The sequence below is a fragment of the Nannospalax galili genome, unplaced genomic scaffold (genome assembly GCF_000622305.1).
Source record: "Nannospalax galili isolate Female #2095 unplaced genomic scaffold, S.galili_v1.0 scaffold1118, whole genome shotgun sequence".
NCBI lineage: Eukaryota > Metazoa > Chordata > Mammalia > Rodentia > Spalacidae > Nannospalax > Nannospalax galili.
Window position 1 is genome coordinate 215476 of NW_008342011.1, and position 13168 is coordinate 228643.

General features: G+C 41.3%; 1 protein-coding gene across 2 annotated transcripts in view; it reads left to right on the forward strand.

The window, feature by feature from the left end:
* Kif16b (kinesin family member 16B) overlaps positions 1-13168 on the forward strand; it is a 299448-nt gene that overhangs the window by 205423 nt on the left and 80857 nt on the right. For both annotated transcript variants that reach the window (XM_029565752.1, XM_029565753.1), the window contains one exon: positions 6134-6256. In XM_029565752.1, the coding sequence (XP_029421612.1) occupies positions 6134-6256 (123 nt within the window). The remainder of the gene's footprint in view (positions 1-6133; positions 6257-13168) is intronic.

A 13168-nucleotide genomic window follows, 5' to 3' on the forward strand; every position in this document is an offset into this window, starting at 1 on the left:
CTTTTCATGCTTAATGAAGGAAATTATGGAAGTAGAAGGGAACTTCTGATTTTTGCTCCCAGGGGCCCTAACTAGGTCCATGTGTGACTGTGAAAGATACTTGGAAGACCTTGTCATGTTGTTAGGCAGGTCTCAAGACCAGCCTGCATTCTCTCTCTTTTTTTTTTTTTTTTTTTTTTTTGTATTTTTGAGACAGGGTCTCCCTGTAGCCCCAGCTGTCCTGGAACTCACTATGTCAACGAGGCTGGCCTTGAACTCAGAGATCTGCCTGGCTCCCGAGATTAAAGGCATGCGCCTCCACACTCGGCCTTACATTCTCTTTTTTTTTTTTTTCTCTTGGAGCTGAGGACCGAACCCAGGGCCTTGCACTTGCTAGGCAAGCGCTCTACCACTGAGATAAATCCCCAACCCTGTATTCTCTTTTTAATCAGTCATTTTTGACAACTTGTCCAATGACTGTCCATTAAAGGGCAGAATCTTGTGTGATGTAAAGATTACAAAATAAGCAATAATACTTTCAGTTTCAAGTTGAAATAGTCATCAGGTGTTTAATATTTCCAAACCTTGAAACAATGTTGATCAACAGAAATCTATATAAAAGAAATAACCAATTCCAGCAGGAATCATGGGCTGAAAATGTCACCTAAATTCAAGGTGTTCTACAAGTTCAGTATATAGCATAAGTTGTCATCTGGGGGTTAATTAATCCCTAAGGTTTTATATCAGTATAAATCAAATCCTTTATTTGAAAATGTATATTTCTTTCTATGCATGGAAATAATCTAAACTCACTTTAAATAGCATTGTTTCTTCAGGTCAGGATGTTAAGTGTTGTCACAAACGGGTGGACAGGATACACCTATACCATGTATTCTATGTGAGGTGCGTATCTTAGCAAAGTCTAATTAAACTGTATTTACTAGGCCCTCAAAGACAGCACATTATAGCATCATATTAAGAGAAGGTCCTTTCATAGCACAGGAAGGCTGCTTCTGATTTGAATACAAATCCACCTAGCCATTCATCGTAATTGTAGTTACCTTTATTACTGATTTCTTCCACCATGCCTCCTATAGAACAATGTAATAGATCTTTCTCTGCCTAGGTTTCCCATTTTCAAATTGCTGAGGTATAATAGGTGCTTGATACATAAAAGTTCCAACTAAAATGATCACCCTAACTTTTTTTAAATATCAAAATTATGTGCTATGCTAAGAACAAAGACAGGAGAGTTGATAATTATATTAAATCTGATTTTTAAAAATCCTGATCTGCCTTTTTTTGTTTGTTTGTTAGCAAAGCTTAGTTATAGGCTGCAGGAGACTAGATGACAGTTCTTGGGTCTGACCTTGTCATGGTCAAGCATGAACTAAATTTAGCCATCTGGTTACATAATTAGAGTATTTAGGGGGATTGTTGATGGCTCCCTGTAGAATTGGACCATTTGGTGCCCCAGTGTAGCTGTCAGTGATCTGGGTAGCTATTAATGCCACTTCCTGTTCACTTCCTCAATTTGCCCCTTTTGAAGGAGACAGCTTGATCTAAGTATTTACAGTACATCTTAGTTTCTGCCTGTGTTGTTCTTTTGGCTGAGGCTAGCTGAGGATCAGATGACAGTCTTCGCCCACAATAAAAAAAAAATAATTTGTTAACATATGACATTATTTCATTGAACACTCACAGAAAGCTATTTTTATATAATTTGAGATAATTTCTCATGTATAGACATGTAAACCAAGTTACTACTTTTATGTTTTTCCTTTACTTTTTATTTCTAAGTAGAACCATTCCACAGTACATTTAAAATTCCTTGTGATGTCTTACATACTCCTCCACACCAGATCTGCTGCTTTCAAACAGAAAACCTTGGTGTTTCCTCACCTGCTCTGATGTGTCACTAGCCTCCCCCTCGGAGTCTAAGAGTCTTTGTTACCGCACACAGGGAAAGTGACTGATTCCAAAATAAATAACCCATGCTTAAAAGATCCATAAACCAAGTGATGTGATTCTGCATACATTTCCATGTGCAGTGTTAAGCAAGGTATTCAAAATATAGCCACTTTCAAATCAAGAGTAAATTTATGAAACATTAGTTTTTTCCTCCTGCCCAAGATAAACATGGTTTAGGAGAATGTCAGGAACCTTTCACACTGTATGCTGAGAATTCTACGTTTCTAATGAAATTGACTTCATAAGATAATTTTTAAAATTCACATTGTAGCAGGGATTTGATGGGAACATTTTTTATTTTTCTCTATATATTTATTATGCTTTTGCGCAGATGTCTTGCGATCCCTGCCTTATTCACTTCTGTGGCCCATCATATTTGTATGTTCCTTAATATTTGTTCCTCTGAAATCAGTGAGATTGAAGTAAGCTGTAGTTAGGGATGATGGCGGCACCCTGGCAGCGTGTCTCTCCCCTGAATAGTGGGTAAAGGAAGATCTTTCTTCTCAGCAAAGGATCTGCTGCACTTCTCTGTCTCACCCTGGTTGAACAGTTGCACAGATATCAGGGTCAGAAAGCACTGATGGAGGTCCATATGCAGGAGCCGGCATGAAAAGGGTGCCCTAAGCCAGTCAGAGCCATCTGAGTTCCAGCCAGTCCATGTGACCTACCCCCACTCGACTCATATGCCAGAACATTGTCAAAGGCAGGAGTTTGTTTTAGTTTTTTTCTTTTAGCTTTTGTTAGGTGTCTGAACCTGAACCTCAGGCTGCTGCCCTTGCCCTGGAGTTTGATTGCACAATTATCTTCTTAAGTGCAGAAAGCTTGGCCAGTCATGTGATATCCTGTAAAGCTAGACTCATGGTTGTAGTTCAATCTCATTTTGAAATTGAATTATAAGAAGAGAAAATTAAAATTCAAGTGTGGTGGCACACAGCTGTAATCCTAGCCAGACATGAGGATCAGGAGTTTGAGGCCACCCTTGGCTACATATCAAGTTCCAGGCCAGCCTGGGCTACATGAGAACCTGTCTCCAAAAAAAAGAAGAATCTGGTAAGGATGTGTGCATACTTAGGTTGCAAATGCGATCTATAGAGAAGAATTCATTTAGTGTAGAAACACCTAATCTTGGAGATAGTATAAGTTGAGAAAAAATGAGAGGTCTTAGAAGCTGCAAAAGTTTTCTGGACTGACCCCTCTGCATGGCACAGAATTGGTGCTCTCAAGTGAAAGATAGCAATGTTTGATCGAACGTCCTCAGGGTGATGTGAAGGAAGGGTCTCTAGAAAGTTGCCCTTAAGTCTCCATTGACCTCATACATTAGCCTGGGCAATTTTATCTGCAGTTTTTCCTCAGCAAATCCATAACAGGTAGATAGGTATGAACTGTATTAATTGTTCTCATCATTTCCCCATCAGCGCTTCCCAAGCTTGTTCTAATCACCAGAATACTTTTCAGAGCCTGCCTACGGCCATAAATACCCACAAAACAGGACACCGTTTTGCCATTTTGTTCCTAACGGGGTTCCCGCCACGTTGAACTTTGAGAACTGTCAGGACTGTTTCCAAAATGAGACAGAGGTATACAGTAGTCAGGGAGTGTTCTTCCCAGAGGTAGGCTGGTGTTTGCAGTCTCCTCCAACTCAATGTGGACACCTCCTAAGATACCAAGTATACTTCAGGGAAGCAGATGAAGCTGTAACTTTAATGTCTGGTACTTCACACTTGATGCCATCAACCTCTCCTTTTGGATAACCCTGTAGTACATGTGACCTCACAAGGCTCCAGTGTATAATTGGAGGTATCCCTAGGCAAAACTGTGAAAACTGTGGTTTGCCTTTCAGAGCCTCCCCCTCAGGGAGGAATAGTCTTGTGTCTCAGGTGACAGTAGGTCAGTAATGGCCCGTGAGCAAGGCCATGTGATTAAGCACCTCTTACTCTCTTAGTGTTGCTGTGGGTTGAATGAAGTTAATAGCCTTTCTACCTGCCTTTTCTCCTCCTCACTTTATTTGACAGAGGCTAGACCTCCAGAGAGGCAGGGGGCGGGAGGGGAGTCCTTACCAAATCATCAGAGGTCTTAGTCTTGTGATTTGCCTGGCAGGGAAGGCTAGGCTCCTCCTGGGGTCGAATGAGGAGGCTCCCCTCCTCCTTGTCAGCAGTATTAGCACAGTTGCTAGTTGTTGGGAATTCTCACAGCATCAGGTCCTGTCTGCTGAGGTTGTCTCCAGCCCAGGTATTTCCCAGCATCCATCTCCTGGCTTATACACAGTCACAAACTGATCCTGTCCAGCCCAGGTATTTCCCAGCATCCATCTCCTGGCTTATACACAGTCACAAACTGATCCTGTCCAGCCCAGGTATTTCCCAGCATCCATCTCCTGGCTTATACACAGTCACAAACTGATCCTGTCCAGCCCAGGTATTTCCCAGCATCCATCTCCTGGCTTATACACAGTCACAAACTGATCCTGAGCCATCTGGTTGGATCTGGAGAAGAGATGGCGATCTCTTGGAAAGTGTAGGTGCTACACTTGACATAGAAGGGATCAAGGGAAGCAGACCAGGAACCTCATGGATAAATGGTGACATTTGTAGGTGAGAGCTATTGTTTAACATTAAACATGTTCTTACAAATAGAACTACTAAATTCTTTATTTCCCTTTTAATATTCAAACTGGTAAACATGTAATATGTATCAGGCAAGGTGTATATAAAATAATTTGGAAATAGACCACCAATGAATTGAAGTCTTTTGCTTTCTAAGCATCTCTACCTTGGTTTTTGGCATCGGGGACAGCTAATTTGGTGCCGTGTGGCAAGCAGTGCTTCTTATCCTGGTTGACCAGCCACGGGGAAAACCCCGATGCTATAAAAAGGCTTTGATAACTTCATGCCATGCCAAACATCTACTCTGTGTGCTGGATTGGAAGCTATAATGGTTGAATTTTCCATCTCTGTGGCACCCAGAGTTTTGAGCTGCCAGACAGGCAGCCAGATGTAAGCACCTGCTAGGGACCCAGTGCCATCTTTTTCCCTTGGAGAAATGGGCATTTATTGCTTGCCAGTTTCTTTTTGGTCAAAAGAAAAAGGAAAACAGGACTTTATTGCATAGTCTTGGAGTTTTCAACTCCTTAGACTGTATGCATGTTTGAAGAGCTCATTAGTCCAGTTTTTCTCAGATAGATGGAATCCTCTCAAAACTTTATAATAGCAAAAGCAGAGAGTAGCACAAATTTCATGTCCTGGATCAACCACTTACTCCATTGAGCAAGCTTGCCTCACGGTCATCCTTTCACCTAGTTAATAGGGCTCATAATGGTTAGCACCTCCTAGGGGGATCATGGAGATGGATGGAAGTATACATGCAAAGTGGTTAGCACATGGATGGCATAGGGTAAGTATTCCACAGATGTTAACTATGATTTGTAATATTCTTTTACTGATACTGCTTCTAAAATGTATTGTTTTATGTTTTCTAAAGCTGCAGATTAGTGTAAATTATGATTATTCAGAGATTTCTTCCTGTTTATACTCAACTCATTTTGAAAATTAGTATTTTTACACTGCTTCTTCATCTGATCCCTCTGGCCTCTCACCACTTGGAACATAAATGCTTGTCAGAGCCACATTAATTATCAATCAAACAGAGCCTAAAGCAAATACTTGGGATTTGTCTTAATTGTGCTTTCCACAGCTTTCCACACTACAGTGCCTTATAAAAATGGCTAAAAGTTAAAGATAAATTGAATTTGATTAAAATTTCCAATTTTTACAGCATTATGAACAGTACTTAGAGAATCTCTGAAGGAAAAAAAATGGTTTTCAGAAGATAAAGAGTTTGGAAAAAAAGAAATCTACTTTATCTTAATTTTTAAATTTGGGAAGTGTAATCTGTCCCTGTTTTCACTTGTTCTTATAAATTGGAAGGAACTTCAAAGCCAAACAACACTGTGAAGTGCTTTTGCCCTAACTTCTTGGAGTGGCGTACCTAAAGAAATGGTCTTTTGTTACAAGAGAGGCTTAGCATTTCTCTTTCAAAGGAAGCCATCATTTCTCTAAATAAATGCTCCTAGTTTGATGCTCTTTTTTTTTTTTCTTTCCTACTTGAAACACATTTTCTCTCTCCTGCCCAAGCAGGGTATTGGCAGCACAGTGATGTAACTTTCTTTTTGTTCTCCCTTTGATAGAGGATGGTTTCTCGCTCTTTGGGAGCAAATCCAGACGACCTGAAGGACCCAATTAAGATTAGTATCCCACGCTATGTCCTGTGTGGACAAGGGAAGGATGAACACTTCGAGTTTGAAGTCAAGGTAAGTGTCCCTTCTTTACCTTCTGGAAGAATAGAGGTCAGAAGCTGTGCAGTGCTTTCTGTGTTTTTTTGGAAAAGTATATGAAGTTACATGTGAATATGTTGTTTTGTAAGATATTGGTCACATACTTCTTTAAACTAGCCTGTGAAACTCTAAATTATAGGACATGGAGGGAAGTGACCTGCGAAGGTAGTATAATACTGTGGGGTGGAAAGTTCCTGTCACCCACCAGCCCCACAACTAGGGTGATCAATATTGCCAGGCACCTAACTGATTTTTAGCTCCAAAAAGCCTATACAACCACCACTATACACATATACCTGGACAGAATCCATGGGCTTATGCTGTTTTTCCTCACCTATAAAAATGACAATACTGGGACTGGAGAGATGACTCAGGTGTTAAGAGCACTGTCTGCTCTTGCAGAGGACCTGAGTTCAGTTCCCAGCACCCACAAGACAGCCAACAGCTGCCTATAACTCCAGTTCTGGGGAACCCAATGGCCTCTTCTGGCCTCCCCAGGCACTGTATGCATAAGTGCACTTATATACATCCAGGCAATACACTCATATACATAAAGTAAAAATAAGTAAAACTTCATTTAAAAGAGAAATATTATTTACGTCATAGAACTATGTAGTCTTGTATGGAGTATCTGATAATATAATCAATAATAAATTATTATAACTATTGCTATCATCACTCCTACTGTTTTTATTGTTGCATCTTCTATTAATTAGGAAGCTTTCTTAACCTGTCTCGGGTATTGTTTTATTCATATGGCTTTTAAGGAAAAGATGAATTTGTTTCCTTATGTGCTTTCCAAAATAATGACTTCATCTTTTTTTCTTGATTTATCTCCTTTGACTCACAACACTTCATTAACTGTTACTGGCTGCCATCCTCTTCTCCTCAGCAAATTAATGATAATTCACACTTGTTCATTTTCAAGGATGGACAAGGATGTTAGTGTACTGAAGTCCACTGGGGTGCTGGTGTGTGGGTGTGCAAGGGCAATCTTGAAGGTGGTGTGGATGCTGAGTTCTGTAGACTTTGATTCTGTTTGGGTTTGCTGGGCAGCCCTCAGTGTTTGATCTTCTCCGACCCCCAGTTTCCTCATTGGTAAGATGAAGAAAAACAGTGCTAGTGGTCTCCCAAGGTCATTAGACTAGAGAATTCCTTTGTCCAGAGCACATCTTGCAAGGAAGGAGCGCTATGAAAAGCCCACAGACCTGGAGCTCCAAGAAGTGAAGAAGCAGGGCAGAAGGAGGAGGTCTCTTGGGGTGCAGAGGAGGGTGGGGTATACCAGGGCTCCCCAAGTGTTCATCATCTCAACTCTAAGGGTCATGCAGAAGTTTCAGCACTGCTCTTTAAAATGAGGATGGAGCTTTGCATTAAGCACAGATCTAGTTCAAAAGAGCCATGTTATCCCTGCCTTATTTAATAATTTTTTTCCCCCAGAGCTGAGGACCGAACCCAGGGCCTTGTGCTTGCTAGGCAAGCACTCTACCACTGAGCTAAATCCCCAGCCCCTAATAACTGTTTATAAAAAGGTTTTACTTATTTTTATTTTATGTATATGAGTGTTTCACCTGCATGTATATAAGTGTACCATATGCATACAGTGCCGGCAGAGGTCAGAAAAGAGTGTCGGATCTCCTGGAACTGGAGTTATGGATGGTTATTAGCTACCATGTGGGTGCTGAGAATGGAACCCAGGTCCTCTGGAAGAGCAGTAAGTGCTCTTAACTGGAGCCATGTCTCCAGCTCCCCCACTCCCTGTTTTAAATGAAATGACTAAATCCAGCTTTGCTTTGTGGGCTAACTCTGAGAATAGATAAATAGACTTTTGGTTTGGGGTTTCATTTAGCTTTTTTGGTCCACTTTATGGATGCTTCCTGTACACAGGCTGTAGGTGGGGCTTGATGAGATGCATTGCCTTCTGGGTCTGACTGCTTTTCTGATTGGGCATGGTTTGGAGCTTCGTGCTTGGAGGTAGTAGAATGGTCACTGGCTTTTTCCTGCTGAGTAACAGCTCACTGTTGGACAGATCATGATTTGTACATTCTTCTCTCTGTTGTTGGTGTTTATTTCCATGTTCTTTCCTGATAATGCAGGAAGTTGTCCTCGCCATGTTTCCCTTCACTCCTTATTTTACTGATCTTTGAAAGACACATGCATAGGAACAGAGTGTCAATTCCCACTTCTTTGGAGTTGTCTCTTTCAGGGGGTCTTAAGGGCACATCCTCTCGGGACTGTCCTCTTGTACATAAACAGACATATTTCTAGCTGACTAGTGTCACAGTGGAGGCAGAAAGCAGAAGGTGGGTCAGCCTGACCCCTCTCTGAGACGAATGTCACCTGCTGGTCAGCAGTATGTATCTGTAAACTATGTGCTTGCCAAACATAGGTGTCACAAGTATGCTGCTCCCTGGACTGCAGCTGTCATCCTGAAACTCTCTTCAAGGCTTTACAGTGATGGATACATGAAATCAATTGGCTTACGTCATGCTTGCCATTTTCACTTACCTAGGAGCAGAGTGGGTGAAATTTAATTTTTCAATTACATTTCAGTATGATACAAAACACCAGCCCGGGAAATCTGAGGCTAAGACTAACAGGATGCCATACTCATTTATCTTAGAAACATGACATTTTAAATCCCTTGTATTTTAGTTTACATAGCAACACGGTAGTATAGAGAAGTGAGCCGTTGCTGGTATATTTTTTTTGTTTCCTGAGACTTTCTCTTCCTTTGAGCTAATTACTGCGAGGTGCTGTCTCCCTTCTCTTCAGGGGCATGTGCAGTGGTACCCGCTCTCTCCACATATGTAACCCAGGGTCCACTCTCTGCAGCCATAACATAGGTTGGTCATGCTGTTTACAGAAGGCTATTGTCCTGCTCATTGCAGATGTTAGCTGCCTGGGCCTCGTTGGTCCTGGCAGCCCTGATTCCCCAGACTGGATCATTTAGCAGGGATAACTCAGCAGGTGACATATGTGAAGCCCACAGCTTCCAGGATGATCAAAATACCCTCTGCATTGTTACATTTTCAAGTTAGAATCCTGAGTGCCCTTTGTGACTAGTACAACTCAGACTCAGACCCTATCGATGGTCCTCACAGTGCATCCATCATGCTCTTGGTCGTGCAAGGAGAGTGTTGGTGAGTGGAACTTCTTGATTGTGTCCACATCCAAGGATGCCAGTCCCCCCACCCACCACCCCGTCATGCTGCCTCTCCCACTCCCACAGTTCTGCATCCACACGCATGTGCCCTGGCTCTGGAGAGTCTCCAATACCCAGAAGTTAGCTTTGCTTACTTTTGTTAAAGCTCGTATTCACAAAGAAATGCCTGACTAGACTCACTGCCTACCCTTGCACATGATTCCAGGTACCTAGGCATTCTCCAGGACCCCACTGATGGAAGCCCTTGTTCTGGTCTCCTCTCCTTGTAGGAGCCTTCTGACACCCTAGTCACTTTCCTCCTCTCTCTTTTTAGTAACACAGACCCTGCATTTTCTCACACAGTTGCAGGTCAGCCCTTTTGACCAGAATCAGTTTGCTCTACTTGCAAACCACAGGGATATAGGTACCTCAAAAACATAGTATTCAAACCTTTCCGATTCTACTAATCTGATTTTTCACTAAATTACCATAGAGCCAGTCTCCTCTGTTGCCGTAAAATCCTGACTTACTTTGTGTCTCCTGATTGGTGGCTGGGCTGGGGGAGCAGGGAGAAGCAGCAATATGGATTAATGAACGGCAGGGAGAAAGCATGACCCCAAGGAAGTGTCCCAGCTCAAACATGTAGACCGCGTGTGGACAAGGACAGAAAATCCAGTGAATGCACCATCTCTTTTCAGTCATGTGGCTTTAGATGCCTGAATCTCCACTTCCAATTTTAAAAGATCCTCCTATATCTCCTAAACTGCTAGCTTGTTTAGTTGCTGTGCTTAAAACCCAGCATGTGAGTATCATCTATCCTCTATGCCACAACCAAATATTCTCAGTTAATGAGGTAGAAGCACTGTGTTCCTGTTACTTTATATCTGTTGGGCCTTTCCATATTGCTTCTTGGTTGATCTCTGTCACTGAGTTTGAAGGCCCTCTTAAATTAAGGAAGCTAACATCTATCCCAGCACCTCATACAACCCAAGCATTTTGCCAAACATTTCCACAAATAACAAATCCCATTCCAGAGAATGGTCCAAAATGAAGATATTAGTTGTATATAAAGGAAGAAATTATGAGGGACTTGCCTAAGGCCACACAGCTAGTAAGCAGGTCCAAGTCCCAAATGCCCCATGTAAATCCATGAAACCATACTGATTCAGTTTCTTGTTTTTTTCTTTTTTTTTTTTCATAATGGTGTATGTGTTTTTCTTTATTTATTTAATAACCACATACTTAGAAGAGCATTTCATTACATCAGCATTGACATATTAAATAATAATTTTCTGAGCTAGGATGCATCTCTTTAAAATTGGCTGTACATTTTTAGGTTTACAGTTGAATTATTACGCCTATACGATCTTTTACTCATTATAAACTCTATAAGACATAGTTTTTGTCTCCTTTATGGCAGTTCCACACTGCTTTGGTTGCTGTGGTAAATCCTGAAGTCAAGAAGCAGACTTTACCTTCATTTCTCTTGTTCAAGATTTGTCTGTTTGGTGTTGCTCCAGCTGCAGATGGATTTTAGGATGGATTTTTTTATGTGTTCAGGGTTTTGATGAGAATTGCATTGATTCTCTAGACCATTTGGGGTGTTACTGAGACTTTATTGTCTTCAGTTCAGGAACCTGGGCTGTCTTTCATTTACTGGTGTCTTTATTCCAGCAACTTTTTTTATCATTATTTTTTTTTAATTTTTAATAACTACACAATTAGAAGAAGCTTTTAACTACAGTTTTAACATATTCAGTAACACACTCCAGAGCAACAGTAAATCTCTTTCACAAGTGGGTACAAGTTTCTAGGTTCACAGTTAAATTAATATAGTTATACAATATTGAACTCAGTATAACCCTTATAAGACATAAAATTGAATGAGGTTTTAACCTTGCAGAAAGACTCGCTGTTTTTGCTACTAACACTGAGATGTTGGCGCATGCCTCTCTAATCTGTATGTATCTGATTATTACTAGTCATGGTCGGTTGCACTTGGATCCTTGGCACCTGTATATGGCTATAAAGTCATTGGGTGGATTTCAACGGTAATGTTTATCACCTCTACTAATTAATATGATGTAAATTTCCATGTTTCCTCCTCGAATAGAACACATTTTTAAATTGTGTGTATATGTGCATATATATCACACAGAACATCCCAAAACATCTCATTTGACGGCCCCTTTCTTTTACCAGTTCTGCCTATGTGAAGATAAGTCAAAGGTCCTTCTCGACCATGGTTGGCTTTGCTTGGAAGCATGGAAGACATGATTCCTCTGTGTTGACCCTCCTCTTTGTAGACTGAACACCAGTTCAAGTCCATCTGGTGGGATCTCCTTGGCCTCCTTGATCAAGAGGACAGGTGAACCACCACCGCTAAAGGACATTTTGAGAGATGCTCATAGTCCCCTGGAACTAGTCGACCTAGAGTCTAACCTGTATTCTGCCAAAGGACATGGAGACGGCTGATGCAAGATGGCTCAACTGAGAGGGCCAATGAGGATCAGACACGATCCGAGAAAGCCTACTGGGGCAAATGGGATAAAGGAGGGGGGATATAAGGGAACCCCATATCAACAATAAATGAGTCTGCAGCAGCTCACACTACCTACTTCTCCCCTGACTCCTGGAGTCTGTGTAGTAACTCTGTTCAGACTCTACTCCCACCCGGAGGGCCCCAGTACACCCACAACAATTAATCTCTTGCATTGTCTCACCCCTCCATCATTGTTTTCCCACTTAAGGATGAGTTCTTTGGGTCTATGCCAAGGAGTGGTATAACTGGGTCAAATGGTAGGTTCATTTGTAGTTTTTTAAGAGTTCTCCACACTGCTTTCCATAGAGGTTGAACAAGTTTTCAGCCCCACCAGCAGTGGATGAGTGTTCCCCTTTCCCCACATCCTCTCCAACGTTTGGTATCATTTGTTCTCTTGACCTTAGCCAATCTGACTGGGGTGAGATGAAATCTTAAAGTGGTTTCACTTTGCAGTTCCCTAATTATTAGTGATGTTGAACATCTTTTAGGATGTTTCATAGCCATCTTTACTTCTTCTTTTGAGAACTCTCTGTTCAACTCCTTAGCCCAGTTTTAATTGGGTTGCTTCTTGTCTTAATTGGGTTGCTTCTTATCTTGGTTCTCTGTTTTTTGAGTTCGTTATATATTCTGGTTATTAAACTGCTATTGGGTGTGTCTCTGGTGAAGACTTTCTCGCATTCTGTGAGTTTTCTGTTTGCTTCCTTGGTTGCCTCCTTTGATGTACAGAAGCTTTTTAGTTTAATGAGGCCCCATTTGTTAATTCTTGCCCTTGTTTCCTGAGCAATTGATGTCTGGTTAAAAAAATCCGTTCCTATACCTATATCTTGTAGGTTTTTTCCAATGTTTTCTTCTAAGAATTTCAGAGTTTCAGGCTTTATATTGAGGTCTTTGAGCCATTTGGAATGACTTTTGTGCAGGGTGAAAGATAGGGGTTTAGTTTCATTTTTCTACAGGTAGAGATCCAGTTTTGCCAGCACTATATGCTGAATATGCTGTCTTTCCTCCAGTAAATATTACTGGCCCCTTTGTCAAATATTAGGTGGCTGAAATTGCATTTATTCATATTTGGGTCTTTAATTTTGTTCCATTGATCTATGGGTCTATTTTTGTGCCAGTACCGTATTGTTTTTATGACTATAGCTCAGTAATACAGCCTTAAAATCTGGTATAGTAATCCCCCTGGCATTGCTCTTAGTGCTCAGGG